At 40.4% G+C, this 16,270-nt stretch overlaps 2 protein-coding genes across 2 annotated transcripts in view; one reads left to right on the plus strand and one right to left on the minus strand.

Annotated features, from left to right (window-relative positions):
- The window catches only part of LOC144198391 (dedicator of cytokinesis protein 3-like), a 39,176-nt gene extending 26,261 nt beyond the window's left edge, over positions 1 to 12,915 (plus strand). Inside the window, exons 26-54 of the mRNA XM_077719382.1 lie at positions 46 to 192; positions 281 to 379; positions 464 to 558; positions 765 to 840; positions 928 to 1,028; positions 1,185 to 1,243; positions 1,455 to 1,603; positions 1,689 to 1,774; positions 1,890 to 1,916; positions 1,992 to 2,087; positions 2,197 to 2,257; positions 2,347 to 2,440; positions 3,010 to 3,158; positions 3,805 to 3,891; positions 3,986 to 4,090; positions 4,298 to 4,439; positions 4,713 to 4,879; positions 5,543 to 5,629; positions 6,249 to 6,428; positions 6,505 to 6,588; positions 6,800 to 6,916; positions 7,069 to 7,190; positions 7,970 to 8,111; positions 8,324 to 8,405; positions 8,720 to 8,835; positions 9,336 to 9,420; positions 9,502 to 9,624; positions 9,793 to 9,875; positions 10,666 to 12,915. Coding sequence (XP_077575508.1) covers positions 46 to 192; positions 281 to 379; positions 464 to 558; positions 765 to 840; positions 928 to 1,028; positions 1,185 to 1,243; positions 1,455 to 1,603; positions 1,689 to 1,774; positions 1,890 to 1,916; positions 1,992 to 2,087; positions 2,197 to 2,257; positions 2,347 to 2,440; positions 3,010 to 3,158; positions 3,805 to 3,891; positions 3,986 to 4,090; positions 4,298 to 4,439; positions 4,713 to 4,879; positions 5,543 to 5,629; positions 6,249 to 6,428; positions 6,505 to 6,588; positions 6,800 to 6,916; positions 7,069 to 7,190; positions 7,970 to 8,111; positions 8,324 to 8,405; positions 8,720 to 8,835; positions 9,336 to 9,420; positions 9,502 to 9,624; positions 9,793 to 9,875; positions 10,666 to 11,286 — 3,582 coding nt within the window. The 3' untranslated portion in view covers positions 11,287 to 12,915. The remainder of the gene's footprint in view (positions 1 to 45; positions 193 to 280; positions 380 to 463; positions 559 to 764; positions 841 to 927; positions 1,029 to 1,184; positions 1,244 to 1,454; positions 1,604 to 1,688; positions 1,775 to 1,889; positions 1,917 to 1,991; positions 2,088 to 2,196; positions 2,258 to 2,346; positions 2,441 to 3,009; positions 3,159 to 3,804; positions 3,892 to 3,985; positions 4,091 to 4,297; positions 4,440 to 4,712; positions 4,880 to 5,542; positions 5,630 to 6,248; positions 6,429 to 6,504; positions 6,589 to 6,799; positions 6,917 to 7,068; positions 7,191 to 7,969; positions 8,112 to 8,323; positions 8,406 to 8,719; positions 8,836 to 9,335; positions 9,421 to 9,501; positions 9,625 to 9,792; positions 9,876 to 10,665) is intronic.
- Positions 12,916 to 13,975: 1,060 nt separating this feature from the next.
- The window catches only part of pcbp4 (poly(rC) binding protein 4), a 33,013-nt gene continuing 30,718 nt past the window's right edge, over positions 13,976 to 16,270 (minus strand). The window contains exons 13-14 of the mRNA XM_077721434.1: positions 15,784 to 15,953; positions 13,976 to 14,918 (exon numbers count right to left, since the gene is read on the minus strand). Coding sequence (XP_077577560.1) covers positions 14,573 to 14,918; positions 15,784 to 15,953 — 516 coding nt within the window. The 3' untranslated portion in view covers positions 13,976 to 14,572. The remainder of the gene's footprint in view (positions 14,919 to 15,783; positions 15,954 to 16,270) is intronic.

Here is a 16,270-nt window from a genome sequence, read left to right on the forward strand (position 1 = left end):
ATTTCAGTTGGCTTTATTGTGGTTTTCTAACTCGCCTGCTCTCAGGAGTCGTCTGTTCAGGAGGAAGTGGAGATGATGGTGGAGAGCCTCTTGGATGTGTTGCTACAGACCCTACTGTCAATCATGAGCAAGTCTCACTCTGTGGAGACATCCAGGGGGCAGCGCTGCCCGCAGTGTACTGCAGAGATAACGGTAAACTCAATAAATCCTCCGTATAAGTAAACAAATCCATGTATTACTGTATTTCATTAACTTGTATCTATACATTTCTTTCTACTAGGGAGAATATGTATCCTGCCTTCTCTCTCTTCTCCGACAAATGACAGAGATCCATTTTCATCATCTACTCAACAACTTCCATAGCAAAGAAGAGCTTAAAGTGGGTTAAATAGACAAAGAGTTGGATTATTTTCCCCTTTGAAACCTCATTCCTAACCTAGACTTGAAATGTTTTTGCCTGTAGGAGTTCCTGTTAAAGATCTTCTGTGTATTCCGGAATTTGATGAAACTAACAATTTTCCCTCGAGATTGGAGTGTCATGAGACTTCTAACCAGTCAGTGAGTCTGGCTTCTTCTTCTTCTTCTTTTTGATATGCACTCCATGTCCTACTAAAGGTTAGGTAGTAGTACAGGTCGCCATTAGATCAGACTCTCTTCAAATTACCCTGTTGTGAAGGTTACCTAGCTGTTGTCTTTGCCAGCTATTTTTAGTGGCTACCTTTCTTTAGAGATGACAGTGACACGGTGGCTTTGTTTTTCTACAGCATCATTGTTGTGACAACTCAGCTTCTTTCTCCGGCGCTTCACAAGAACTTTTCTGAGGCCGATTTCGATTTCAAGGTCTGTTTGTGCATTGTGCAGAAATAATGTAGTATTTCCATGTCTTGCCCAGCTTTTGGTGATCTTTTGTTTATTTCTTTGTTTTAGGTATGGAATTCCTTCTTCAGTCTCACCGTACTGTACATCAATCAGCCTAGTCTCCAGCTGGAGGCAGTCGGACCTGCTAAGAAAAAGAAAGTTCTGGACAAGTAAGTGCTTGCCGTGTCATTTGCATACAAATGTTGCAATTCCTTATGACTATGGATGTATGAGATTTTATGATTTGGATGTTCCGTGTGCTGTTCTGTACACTTTAATTCCCTTGTATTCATGCAATTAACCTTTAGCTTATCTTTTATCTGCAGGTATGGAGATATGAGAGTACTGATGGCGTATGAACTCTTTAGCATGTGGCAAAAACTAGGTTTGACTCTTTTTTTGCATAACATGAAATGATTGACATTTTGTGAATCTTTATGTTTGACTCTTTGCATAACATGAAATGATTGACATGTTGTGAATCTTTATGTTTGACTCTTTGCATAACATGAAATGATTGACATGTTGTGAATTTTAATTTCACAAGATACTTTAACTAATCTAGTGTTGGCTTTATTATTTTTTTATTTATATAGGTGACAACAAACCCCACTTCATCCCAGGAATGATGGGCCCCTTTCTAGGTGTCACTTTGGTCCCTCAGACTGAAGTTCGAAACATTATGATTCCAATTTTCCATGACATGATGGACTGGGAGCAAAGGAAAAATGGAAACTTCAAACAGGTCATCATGACATTTAGTTGCTTTCTTTGTGCTCTGGTAGCAAGGCCTACAAATCTTTGGCTGATCGTGCCTGTGTTGTCCATAGGTGGAAGCAGAGTTAATGGATAAGCTGGATAGCATGGTGTCTGATGGCAAAGGCGATGATAATCACAGGGAGCTCTTCAGCCTTTTGTGAGTATCAAATCTGCTCTCTGACATTCTTGCCTGCTTTAAACCACAATCAAAAAAAAAAAAAAACAGCAGTCAAACAGATTCATACATATTGTTTTTGTCTTTTTCACCATAGGACTCAATTGTTTGGTCCTTATCCGAGGTGAGTTACATCACTATAGAAGAATTATGAGACGTCCATCCACTCAAACTAAACATATAATTGCTTGTAATCTAGTCTACTGGAGAAGATAGAACAGGAGACATGGAGAGAGACAGGCATCTCATTTGTTACATCAGTCACGAGGCTTGTGGAACGACTGCTAGACTACAGGTAAAGTGAATAAGAAAGGTGCTGAATGGGCAAAAGTATTTTATAGCTAAAAAGAGTTGTGTCAGAATTTGATTTTTATTTGGTATATTTTTTGAAAAACTTTCTTCAGGGACTGCATGAAAGGCGACGAAGTTGACAATAAGAAAATGGGCGGCTCTGTCAATCTGATGGTGAGACATCTTTATTAGAATAGGTTCAGTCTGTTCCCATGTTATAGCATTTCATATGACTTTTTTTCTCCCCCAACACAAAAACCCAGAATTTTTACAAATCTGAGGTCAACAAGGAGGACATGTACATTCGTTACATCCATAAGCTTTGTGACCTCCATCTCCAAGCGGAAGACTACACAGGTATCTAAAGTATCAGCTTCTTTATGACTCAAGTCAAGATTGGATTATTGTACACAGGAATTCATGATGAATTAGTGCGTAAATGATAGAAACATGACTTTTTAATCAATTATTAATAGCTTAAAACGAATAGGCTGACACCAAATATTACATAGATACAAAATCCCCCAAAAATATTAAAACCGAAGACCAGGATATTTGTGCCTATAGGTTAAAAACAACAATAACAGCCCTATGGCTAACGTTGCTGTGTAGTAGCAAAAGAAATAGTACAGGTGACAAAGTTCCAAAGCTATTATCTGCAGAGAGGACAGAGATTTACAGATATAATTTCATCTGTGAGGCTGAACTTTGTTCCTCTGGTCTTTTATACATCAGAAGACAGCTGCCATGCTTTAGGTGCCTTCTGACATCTGTTCATACAAAATATGGCCCAAACTGGCTGGAAGGTACCAGCATGCTCTGGTGGCCAATCTGTGAAAACTATCCAAAATGTGTCACTCTTATAGAAGAGCAGGAATTATAATTTCGCAACACTTTCTTCCTAAACTGTGAATCATTCCCTACAGAGGCTGCATTCACTCTATTGCTATACTGGGAGCTTCTCCATTGGGAAGACCGGCCCTTACGGGATTTTCTCCACTATCCGTGCCAGAGCGAGTGGCAGCGCAAGGAAAATCTGAGTCGTAAAATCCTTCACTACTTCAACAAGGGAAAGGTAAGGCAACAATGATCTGAATTGATCTAGCATCCAACACGAAATTCCTTTCTGACATTAGAGGGAGCATACAATGTCAACTCAGGCTTCCTGACATTATCTGCTTCTGCATTTTAGAGTGAATTTTAGATTTTTTTTTTTTTTACACTTTTTTTATTAGCTTTTAAATCATCCATTGATTTTCTCTTCCCCCCGCCTTAAATCTTCAGGGTGCTCCATTGCCCTTGTACGGGGGGCCCCAGGCCAAGTGATCAAGGACAAGCTCAGTGGGGTTGAGGTTTTGGGAATTTAGTTTTAACTTGCCGTTTTTATTGTTTTTAACCTATTCTAGTGTTTTTTAATTGATTTAGTTTTGAGTGACTTAGGCTTTTAGCTTACTAGTTATATGCACCACTTTGTTTCAGATGCATTTGTTTTTAAATGCTTTATGATTAACGTTGAGTTTAGAGCCTAGTTGATTTAAATCTACATACAGTAATTAACCAGTAATTATTTACTATAATCTGTATTACAGTAATCTCAAGATTAGGGTACTTGTGACATTGTGTTCCGTTACCTGTGCAACAAAAATATATAATTATGTATAAATATATTATATATTATGTAAGTATATATAAATATATTAATATTTTATGCTGTCCTGCAGTGCTGGGAATATGGTATCTCTCTGTGTCGGGAGCTGGCTTTCCAGTATGAAACGTTATATGATTACCAGAGCCTCAGCTGGATAAGGGTAAGTCAAGTCTCTATCACTCCTGGTGGTATTCTCATTCCTAAGTAAGTGTTTCTCTGCTTAGCTATTTTCATCCCCTGTCATTGCATATCAGAAAATGGAGGCGGCGTACTATGACAACATCATCGAGCAGCAGCGGATTGAACCCGAGTTTTTCCGAATGGGCTTCTACGGCAGGAAGTTTCCCTTCTTCCTCAGGGTAAGACTTTCCCAGTTAAGTCTGGTCCTTTATGAGATGATGTCAATAAAAAAAAAACACAGACAAAGAAAGCGTATTGTTAAAAAATGCATTTGTGGCTCTTTCTTACTTTGAACTTAACTGTTTAAGTAAAGTTGCTCTTCTTCCCAAAGCAGAGCCAATTCATTCCCCTCTCACTCTTTTGAATGCATTGTTGTTTCTTTCAAGAACAAAGAGTTTGTCTGTCGTGGCTATGACTACGAACGGCTGGAGGACTTCCAACAAAGGATGCTGGGAGAGTTTCCACAAGCCATCGCCATGCAGCATCCCAACCAACCCGATGACACCATCCTGCAGAGTGATGCTCAGTGTATCCCTTTTACTGCCGCCCCTACTAATAGTCTCAACTTTTTTTTCAGTTAGAAAGTTGTTTTGGTTTAGGGTTACTTATATATTAGCCTCTTCTATGGGATTATGATATTGTTTTACAGAAAAGTCCAATGGATTTTTTAAAGTTGTATTATCATTTTAGTATTTATCATTGAGCATTTATTGACCTAAATAGGAGATAGTAGTACAGTTTAGAACTGTACTTTCTGTGATAGTATGCCTGTCAGTTAGTTCCTTGACAGTCATCTGGTAGATTTGCAGATCTATGCGGTGACTCCAGTGTCAGACATCTCAGATGTGCCTCAATTGGAGCGTGTGCCCGAGAGGATCAAGAGCTTCTACCGCATCAACAATGTCAGCCGCTTCCACTATGACAGGCCTTTCCACAAGGGCCCCAAGGACCGCGAAAATGAGTTCAGGGTATGGTAAACCAGTCGCTGCCTTAACTTTGATCCAGCACTACTTTAAACCAGCAATAGTGAGGCTTGCTACTGCAAAAGCAGTGACGCCTCTTGGTGGACACAAAAGAGAATTTCATTCAGAAGCGCTTGAACGTGACCCGATAAAGTGCAGTAGGCTTTGTGTTTATGTTAAATAAGCAATGTTACAGTTTATGTTTAAATGTTTTGTGGGGCGGCCCGGTATCTGAGTGGTTATCGCGACGGCCTCACAGTGGGGGACCTGGGTTCAAATCCAAGTTGGTTCACCTGTGTGGAGTTTGCATGTTCTCCCCGGGCCTGTGTGGGTTTTCCATGGATACTCCAGTTATATCCAACATTCCAAAGACATGCATGCTAGATATGAGTTGTCTGACTCTGTGTGCCCTACTACTGATTGGCGACTAGTTAAGGTTGTCGTCCGCCTTACACCGCGGTTTAAAAAAAAAGTTAAGGACCCCACATGATACACTAGTGTCAAACTGCGACTTAAATGTGACAGCAACTGTGTTGCACATAAGTGTGTCGAGCGACATGGCACTCTGTGGGATTGCTACCCATTTCCCCACTGTTACAGACTGACCCCAATTTAAATGCCTGATGTACTAGATGCGTGACAATTCTCTCTTGTCTGCCTGTTCCACAGAGTCTGTGGATTGAGAGAACCACCCTGATCCTCTCCCGCCCTCTCCCGGGCATCTCCCGTTGGGCTGAAGTGGAAAAGAGAGAAGTGGTGAGGAATGTCATGACATATTGTGCACTTTTTCATATTTTATAGACGCTTTTGAATCATCATTTCACTCTTTTTCACTGCCAAAGATACCGACACTGATTATCGGATGGGACCTAAATTAAGACTTTCATTAGTATTCAACATTATAACCATAGCGTTGTTAACAGTAGCATAATAAGCCCAAGTCTTCATCAAAATGATTTGATATGCCCAAAAGACATAAATAACAAAGTAAAATCCAATAAGATTGTGCATCGTCTTAAAATATGTGCCTGAATAAAGGAAAATAAAACCTACTCAAATACTGATTTCAGTCAAAATTGTATACAGAAAATCTGAACAAATCTAAAAGATTGAATGGAAATAATACGTCTTTAAACTTAGTTTCTGGTGAACTTTTTTATGCTGCTAATCAACTACTGTATTAAACATATTAATAGTTTAGCCCTTATTTTTGTGTCCTTTTTGTTTTAATCTTGATAATTTTTTTAAGATAGATTTTTATTTTACCAAAAATATTTACTGAGGTTCATTTTAAAAGTAAAGTGACTGTACTCTGTTTTAAAATATAATACTATATGAGTGAATTAAAAGACCCCCCAAAAAACTCTTCTTTAAGGTGGAGGTGAGCCCTCTGGAGAATGCCATTTACGTGGTGGAGAACAAAACCCAGGAGTTGCGGACTCTGATCAGCCAGTACCAACACAGACAGCATCACGGCAACATCAACCCGCTTAGCATGTCGCTCAACGGAGTCATTGACGCTGCAGTGAACGGAGGCATCGCCAGATACCAAGAGGTAGAGACGGGCCATTGCCTAATGCATTTAAATATAGTTTGACGGAGTTACCTTATCTTTTGACACCTCCCCGCAGGCATTTTTTGACAAGGACTACATCAGCAGTCACCCGGAGGACGCGGAGAGGATAACACACCTGAAAGATCTCATGCAGGAGCAGGTTAGACTGAGTTTTTGATTGACATTTCACAGCAAGCACAACTAGAGACATCAAATATTATATAGACTTTTTTTGCTTTGTGTATGAAAAATCATCAATATGAAAAGTGTTTGTCTGTTACATTATAGTATTTTACACCGGAATATTCATATTCTTTAAGAATAATTAGTGAATTATAGTACATTTGTTGTTTTTTTATTTCTTGTCACAGGTGCATATTCTAGGAGTAGGTCTTGCTGTTCATGAGAAGCTGGTCCACCCAGAAATGCGGCCACTACACAAAAAGCTGGTGGACCAATTCCACATGATGAGGACTGGTTTGCACCATGTGAGTTAAGATAGTCGTTTTTGTTCTATCTCAAAGTTTGTTTGAGAGAATACAAATACATTAAAACAGCTTAACACTGGTGTATGCAGGTTTAAACGTTTGTATGTGAGCAGTGTAAATATTCAGAGCAGTATATTTTTGGGACTCAGCAGGGTGTGCCTGGTGTGGAGCGATTTGGCCCTGCTGGCTGCTCAGGGGTCAACTCTAGCAGAGGCATCCTCTCTTCCCACAATCACATGAGTCCTGAGAGCCTGCGCCTCATGCACAGACACAGGTCAGTTACGCTAACTCAACTGCACAATAATCTGAGAACAAATCTCTCAAGGTTTAAGAACTACAGATTTAGGGGAGTTTTATGACCTCTTTGTAGGCTGGAATGTTTAAACCTTCATAGAGCATTGGTTCCACTTTTTTGGCGTTGAGGGGAAGCTGTGAACAAGTGATTGACAATGATCACTTTCAACTCTCTTTGTCAAAATGAATGAATAAAAAGACTAATTTGGGAGTTAATTATGTTTTAAGTGTTAATGGTGGCCATAACCAGTGTATATTTCTTTTTCAGTTAATTTAAAATTTATATTTTAAAACAATTCTGTGATATTTTCTCAAGTTTAAATTGTATTTATTGGGATTTTCTGGTGACCATTGCAGAGTATATACCTGCTCATAGTTAGCTGGGATTGGCTCATGCACCCATTGCCACCCTTGTGCGGTTAAACAATACGGAAAATAAATGAATGGATGAATATGTTCCATAATTGAGACCTGGCATACACTTATGTGGATATCATATTTTGTCTTATTTATGCCACAATTGTATACAAAATGTTATGTTAATGTACTGCACATATGTGGATGCCAGGTTTTAAAATAGCTTATTTTTTTCGAAATGACCCATATGAGGCACCTGAATGATTGGAAGATAAAGGGTATTTCACAGTTCTTTTGGTGGATGCATAACTGTCATAAAGGGTGTCCTGAAAGATACAAGGGAATTCTCTTTAGAAGAGTATTCTAGTCCAAAAAGTATTCTTAGCAATGTGTCTCCCGCAGTCCTCTGAACCTGCAAAGTTCCATCCGTCACTCGTCGTCCTCGCTGTCGTCTCACACTTCCAGTGAGGCCGGAACAGGAAACCTCGCCATAATGACTGATGGTCTGTTGGGGGAACACCCTGAGGATTCCATTCACATGCAGGTAAAACTTGAATATAAAAAATGGACTCTTAAGATGATTCATTTCTTCAATGTAAATAATGTCCCAATACTCTCTCTTCATGTTCTTTCAAATTATCAACTGTATTTTTATTATGTTTAAAAGCCTCCCTTTGTTGTTGTTGTTATAGTTTTGTTTTGGTTATTATTCACTGTGAAAGTTCTCTCTGGCTCATGCCATATTTTGTTTTACAGCCGAGCCCCTCGTCCTCCAGCCTGAGCTCAATTCGTTCCAACTCTTCCCAAATTATAAACTCGGCTCCTTCCAGTGCCCGAGGTATGTAACGTGAATTTAATGATTGTGCTTTTTAGCTACCCTTGCCTTATGTAATGATATGTGCTACCATTTTACTCAGGAGACATATGAAAATGAAATACAATTCCCCATTGCATATTTTTAATGCAGTATAAGCAAGTTGTATACAGTGGTGCTTCAGGATAGGAATGACCCAATGGAAGTCTTTGCAATATGAGCTAATTGCATCTGATTTGTCATTTTTTTGATCATTAAATGTTGAAGCCATGGGTCCTTTGAAAGGTGTGATGTACATTTTGTATTTACAAGCTTTGTTATGATTTCTTACACTGCAGGCTCTCCGTCCTTGCCTGATAAGGCCAAGCACAACAGGGAGGTGATGATCCTGCTGCCATCCCATCGTGACAGGGCCAACAATTCCATGTATTACAACATGGCAGAAAATGGACAGGTAGGAAATAATGTGTCAAGAGCACACTACCTTGCCTACTATAACTCTCACAATTGAATTTTTTTAATATTCTAATTATTTTTAAATGTTAAGTCCTTCCTCCGGCAAGTTTGATTTAAAGTCTTGTATAAAATAGATAAAAGTGAGGCTTCAATAGCAAAGAAAATGATGAATAATTGCCAAATATATGATACAACATTCTTCAGAAGTACACGATTCCAGTTTATAATTATTTCACAATATTGTATAATGTAGAGAATTTTATCAACACTGTTTGACAGTTGCTTATCAAACAGATTAAAAAGTTTGTTACATTTTCAATGTTAACCATTTCATACACATATATGAAAATGTTGCGCATAACAAATGCTGGGTTTCAAGAATGACACTTTTAAGTCATCACTTTTATTGCCGAAAAGAAAGGTCATATTAAAAATTGTGTATAATTTTGAAATTTGAGAAATCACAACCACTGGCTATAAGTCTGTCATTCTATACAGAATAACCACATGCAGCGCGCCTTAGCCCAACAAGTTAGCCCCTGCAAACCGTGCGCAGATCCTCACATGACTCTCCCAGAAAAAGGTGTGCCACAAATCCAATAGAATATTCTGTATACGCTTTATTTGCAAGTAGACTGACACCATTGTATTGTACTGCTGGCAGTGTTTCCAAATATTCCCAACAGCTGGAATCTGGATGGAGAGAACAGGGAACAAGTGTCCTACATGTCAACTTCTACTGGAGGCGTAATTATGCCCCCCATTCCTCCCAGATCCTTTCCACAAGGTACATTTATGGAACATTGTGTACCATCATGTTTTTGGCTGATTTTGAGTTAACATGCAGTCCTTAATTGGGACAGATGCTTGGCTTGTATTGCCCCCAAATAGAAAGCGGACACATTTGCATTTTGAAGAAGTTTTATCATCTGTGATCTTTTTCTTTTTCTCCTAGGACATTTTCTGATGCATTGTGATGCATTCAACCCCCAGAACAGTGAACCGCCACCTGCTCTGCCCGTGCGATCGCTTCGAAAGGTATTAGTTCGCATCAACATGGAGCTTTAAATTGGGCGTGTGTTGAGAGAAAATTAAGCGTGCACGTACCTAACAGAATATCTCGAAAAACAGAATATCTCGAAAAACAGAATATCTCGAAAAACAGAATATCTCGAAAAACAGAATATCTCGAAAAACAGAATATCTCGAAAAACAGAATATCTCGAAAAACAGAATATCTCGAAAAAAAGAATATCTCCCCTGATGATATTCTGGTAATTTGGGGGCTCAAACACAAGGTCATGTTACATACGTAAGAAAATTACTCGATGAAGTATCACCTGCTTTTCCGCCTTCCAGTGTTAATATAGTAATTTTACAATAGAGCAGAGTAAAAAAGCATATCTTTGAAGAGATGGCTTTTCATTAAAACACATTGTTTACAATACATTTGACGACATTTCCACTTCTCAAGGGTTTTTCCATTCTTTTTTTTAAACTTCTGTCATTCTGACATTTGTTCTCTTAATCTGCATTTTATATCACTGATAAAAAATCCATTGTATGGTTGGAAATTGTTCTTCATTGCCTTGCCTTCATAAGCTTGACAGGTGCCCATTTGTCATCATCCCTATCATTAGATCCAAGAGCCAAATATTAAAAAACATACCCAACACTCTTTTCATCAAAAGCAGAATAATAGTCCCAATCTAAAAGTCCTAAAAAATAACATAAATAAAATCCTAAGACTTCTGTATTTGTCACCAGAGTTGACTTGTTTTCAAAACACCTACAACAGCCACTGTTTTCTCTGTCCATCTCCTTGCAGTCTCCCCTCCACCCGATCCCAGGCTCCCCTACCAGCCCTCAGTCGGCTTTGGGCGGAAGTAACTCCACCTTGTCCGGCAGTGCCAGCAGTGGCGTTTCCTCTTTGAGCGAGAGCAACTTCAGCGGGCAGTACCCGGATCCCGGCCCCATCAGGAACGACGCCTTGGAGCCTCTCCCCAGCCACCTGTGGTCACCTCCTGACGAATACCTGGCCTCCTCCTACCTGCACATCCACTACGGCACGCCGGAAATGGAATCGGTGGACCCGGTCCGCCCTTTCCACTACCGCGGCCCCGCCTCGCACCCTCACCCTCACTCGCACCCGCACCCTCACCCTCACGGCCACGCTCACCCCGGGCTGGACAGCCACCCGCATGGGCCGGTGCCTCACCATCACCCAACCTCGCACGGGCCTCATCACATTCCCTATCGGAGGCCTCAGCCCCCGGCCATCCCGCCCAAACCTTACCTGAGAGAGGGCTGCATCCCCGAGGAGGATCTCCAGCCTCAGCCCATCCCGCTGCCCCGGCGGATTTTTCACTCGCCGCACGGCCACAGGGACGAGCAGGGCAAACACGCCTGGGAGCAGTGCATCAGCGAAGAGCACGAGGAAGCGCAGTGATGACATGAGTCAAGTCAAACAACACTTACGAGGACAGCAAAAGATCTCGATTGTACACACTGGTACAACTTGTCTGTGAGCATGTTTCCCATTCACGAATAATACGGCAAGCGTCTTGTGAAATCTAGCGACCGTGATCCCGAACGACTCCCGATTCAACATCAGGTGGTTGTTGTTCACAGTCGAGTGACTTCTCTGCTTTCAACGCTTCATACACAGCATTTGGTTTTTTGATAAATTTGCTACATAATAATGTTTTCCAAAGGCTTGAAAGGTCCATCAACACTGTTAAGTGCTCCTTAATAGTGACTCATATTTTCCGCGTTATCAAAGTTGGACCTCAATCTTTGGAACTGGTTATTCTCCATCCGTACCATGTGTACGGAAACCTACGTGAATGTATTCAGATGATCTTAACGTACGGCAAACCTGAGCTTTTGTTTTGTTCAAGTGCTTTGATTTGAGTCTTTGTGGAGGACCTAATAAGAACAGAGGACAGAAATGGGTTGACTGGCTCTCTGGAAGGAATCAACTCCCCAGATTGTCATGTGCCAAGTTCTTTGTGGATGAAGGGTGGAAGGACTCTTCACTTAACACCTCTCTGGCTCCCTCTCTTCTCTTTCTTTCTCTCCTCTCCTTTACTGTATTAGATTTTGTTAAGCGGTGAGGGCTAAACCTGCTCAATGACACTGTCAAGCCCACCAGAAAGTGTCAGAATCGCCTACTTGCCTTAAGTGCAGTCACATACAGTTTGACCTCTGATCTGGACTGTAAACTCCTCTTTGTTTTCACTCCCTTCAGAATAAAATAGACCCAAATATTGTTTCCACTACACCCCCCCCAAGCCCACTTACTTGCTTATAGATGGTCTCTGTTGTAGGGAGAACATTTCCAATCCCACCTAAAGCTCTTCCTCTTCTGAAGGAATAGGACGAGGGATGTAAAGATGTAAGAAGAGATGTGTTTCTTTTTAAAACGATTATTATTTTGAATCCCTAGATGTTTGATCTGGCAGGTGGAGGCTTCGTATCATTGTAGATCACGTTTTCAGCTGACTAGACATCTATTTTTGTATGTGAGATCATTAGTGGTGTGAGCTTATTCACAAAAGGGCCCTCGTACTGCACGTGTTTCTGTACTTTGTATGGAAATAAGCCTGAGGTTAACGATAGGCCTAAACACTATTTGAGTGTTCATTTCGGGGAAGTACACAATGAGTTGATACTCTAACTAGAGGAACAATTACAAGTTTCCTGTGTAAATTCTGTTAATGTACATACAGCTGTATTGTGAGCTATTTTTGAGAATTATTGCAGACTCCAGCCCCAAATTTTATTGTTGTTTTGTGTACATACATGTACCCACAGAGATCAATGTCATTGATAATTATCTATAATCAGTGTTTGAAAAAGGAAGAATTCATTAGACTATGGCCATCTCCACCGTTCTTGACATTGAGTGTCATATAAATAATTTATACACTTTTCAATGTGCTTTCCTGTACATATGGTGTTAGCATGATCGGACCGTGTTTGGTTGTAAAAGTGGTTTTCCTACTCCCATAACTGCTGTGGTATGGAATTCATTAAACAATACCAAACAATAAAGACAATCTTTTATCAGCATCAATACCTGGCCCAACCTCCACCTTTGTTTTGCACGGCTAACAGGAGTGACATGGCTTCATCGATAGAGGGCAGTATTAGATAAAAAGATAGTTATTTTCCAAATAGTTTTGAGCAAATTGCACACTGTTCCACACTCTCAGTGCACAAGAAAGCTTATCTAGCGCAATGAACGCACTGCAAGTGAATTATATTCAGGTCTGCAGCCAATCATTGGATGCGATAGAATTACGCTAGGTAGCCAATCACGGCATTGATAACATGATGATAAAGCTAACCTGCTAAAGTGAATTTGATACGTTGACTCTCCAAACTAGAGTAAAAAAAAATGAACTGTGCATCTTTTAAGATGGAATCGCTGTCGGAATATATGTGCAAATAGAAGAACAAAAGCGGTCAAACTGGGGGAAATCTTTTGATTTTCAAGCGAGGAACTTCTGTTCTGCAAAACATGCAGCGAAGGTAAAGTTGGGAGCGCGTTTTCCAATCGAAAAATATGGACTCAATGAAAACTAGACTACCTCAAGTGACACAATCAGCAGGTAAAATCCAAGTCGGATGTGTGCAAATTCTATTGACATTTAGTGATGATTCCATTTACTTTGATTTGTTTTGTGCTTTTGCTTTGCTGTTCTGTTTAATCACCCTCTTGCTACTGCCACAATATAATATCCCGAATACGGGATGAATAAAGTTATCCCACCTAATCCAGTTTATTAAGATGTTTGGATATTTATAATCAAATATTATTATGATTAGACCATTTATGGGTAGTAGAAATACTGATGTTGTGCACACTGGTCCTCAGTGTGGTCAGGTAGGTGGTCTGTTTCCCCAGACATTGGTTTTGAAGTGCTGAAATGGTGGTTAATATGCTTACAATGGCTGTAATTCATATCCATTTAGATTAGGTTATTTTAACAGAAGAATCATTTGAAATACAAGTGACTGTAATCCACATGCATGACTCAAAGTTCTCTTCTTTGATTTAGAATGTTGTATATGTTTATACAATGTACTCGGATGACATACTCTATAAGAAGGCAAGTTAAAGAATGCAAAAGTTGTCAGGAAAAAAATACTTTTAATACATAAAACAATGCTAATAAATAAAGATTAAAACAAATGCACAATCCAAATAAAATCCAACAAAATGAACAGAACACAGAACAGTCAAGTACATACAGTACAATTAAAAACAAAATCGCCCCAGACATTTACAAATTTTCTTAAAAACTTCCAGAGGCAAACATAGACATTGTATAAAAGCATCATACTGTAGCGCATTTTGTCGTTTTGAGTATAATTTACAAATTATGGAAGGATAAATACTTATGGCTGACCTCCAATGTGAGACACACGTATGAAATAGGGTTTCAACACGTGTGTTTCAGATGAGCTTCAAGCCCTTGTACATGTTCTCAAAGATCAGTAGTAACAGTGAAGTGACAATAACGGCAGCCCACCAATTGACATAAAACTCACATTTGATTTATATCTGTAAATGATTTTGAAAAGCTTTCCTCCATTGGTCTCGTCGCTGTTGGTGCATCGCAGAATCAAAGTTCAAGAGCACATCTGCCGAGGGGATATGGCTACATCGGGCGTTTTGCGGGAAGAACTACGGAGAGGAACGTCTGTTCTTCGGCCGGCCGTCATCATCAGTAGGGAGCAAACTTCTGTCTCTCTGGCTTTTTGATGCAATTGGCTGAGGAGATTTTGGCGGTGTAGGCCGCCAGAGAGGTGTGGGAGGGGGCCGCCGTCACGGCCACGGTGGGGGCGGGGCTAGACAGAGTCAGAAAGGGGACGGACTTCATCCCCAGCAGGCCTGAAAGGGGCACGGCGCCGTATGGGGCACCTAGCATGTGAGCTGGGGTTAAAGCTCCCACCGTGGCCAGGGCTGGAGAGGGGGAAGCGGCCGGGGACGCCTGTTGGGTGAAAGCCATGTTGAGCTCGACGGGAGTCGCCATGGTGGAAGCCTGCGCTGTGGATTTGGCCGTTTCTAAGCTGCCAAACGTGGAGAAAGTGCAGGTTGCAACATTAGCCAATTGAATTTGTATTTGCTGAATGACTGATTTAGCCCGTGGGAAGAAAAAAATCAATAGAGACTTATAAAAGAGTCTTTTTCTTCAGAAATAAACTTGTAAATTGCCCATGGATTATGTATGTGTATTCAGAATAAAGGGAAAAATAAATGGCTTCTTACAAAGAAAGTATACCGTCTCTTTCTTCCTAAAAAGATGAGATGCTTCATAAAAATAGGTCTTATATTTCGAATTCTAAGCAGGCATATGGGTGGGCGGGATGTTGGTCCTGGCAAATTTTGCTTTCTGCGTTCATTTCAAGCTAAGGGAATTCTCCATTTTTTTTCTCTTGCTTTATCAAAGTGAAAGAGAAGCGTGTGTGAGTGCCAGCATCACCCATCAGTGTTCATTAGTTGGTTGGGAAATTGCATTTATTATCCTGCCAGAAAAACACATTTCTTTTCATCATGCTTCTTTTTCCCCAAAAAGATGATCGGAATCTAGAAAGTTAGGTTTTATTAATAACACTTTTTTTCCCTAAACTTTATTTGCCACACAAAAGCCATTAGACAACGGCCATACTCATTAGTTGACTTGCTGATTCGTGTGTGTGTGTGTGTTTATGTGTGTGAGCCACATGGTAAATATTTCATTCCATCAAAAGACTCCTACCTAATGTACGCTGCAATGCTTTTGCTCTTTCCCTGGGGTTCAATTACATGTCAGGCTGGGACATAGCTCATTATCACTTATGGCTACACCATGGCTTTTGACCCTTTTAAAGGGATAGCCCCTCTACACCCCCCAGGCCCACCCTGTAATTGATTAGGCTACGCGTTGACCCTTACCAGGAGGTAATGAGGTACTGGGCCAAGTTGATGCTGACTGGTGATCCTGTGATGGTGACATGGCGGTCACTTGTCCCATCCAGCTGGCTGCCAATCTTGATCTGGGCCCCTGACACCTGCCTGATCTCGTTGATCTTAGTACCCTGACGGCCAATGATGGAGCCGATCAGCTAGCGGAAAGAAAGAATGAATGAATAAAGCAAGCTATCTTTGTTTAGTTGATGGAATGACAGCAAAAGATCCCCCTGTGTTTTGGGAGCACTTGTTTTCATATGTGCAGTGATCACAGCATTATTACAAGCTACTCATTGGCCTGTCAAGGGTTCTTTCTCTCCATTTATATGTTTAACTTCATCATGTGACCAATCGAAGTTGCACTCATATTGAAATATTTTTGCTTGCGAGTCAAAGAAAATGGATGGGCCATATGTTGTATAACTGGAAGTGGGTTACTCGTATCTCAAGGCGGTACTGAATAGTTTTTGGG

This window comes from Stigmatopora nigra, chromosome 1, assembly GCF_051989575.1.
Source record: "Stigmatopora nigra isolate UIUO_SnigA chromosome 1, RoL_Snig_1.1, whole genome shotgun sequence".
Classification (NCBI taxonomy): Eukaryota; Metazoa; Chordata; class Actinopteri; order Syngnathiformes; family Syngnathidae; genus Stigmatopora; species Stigmatopora nigra.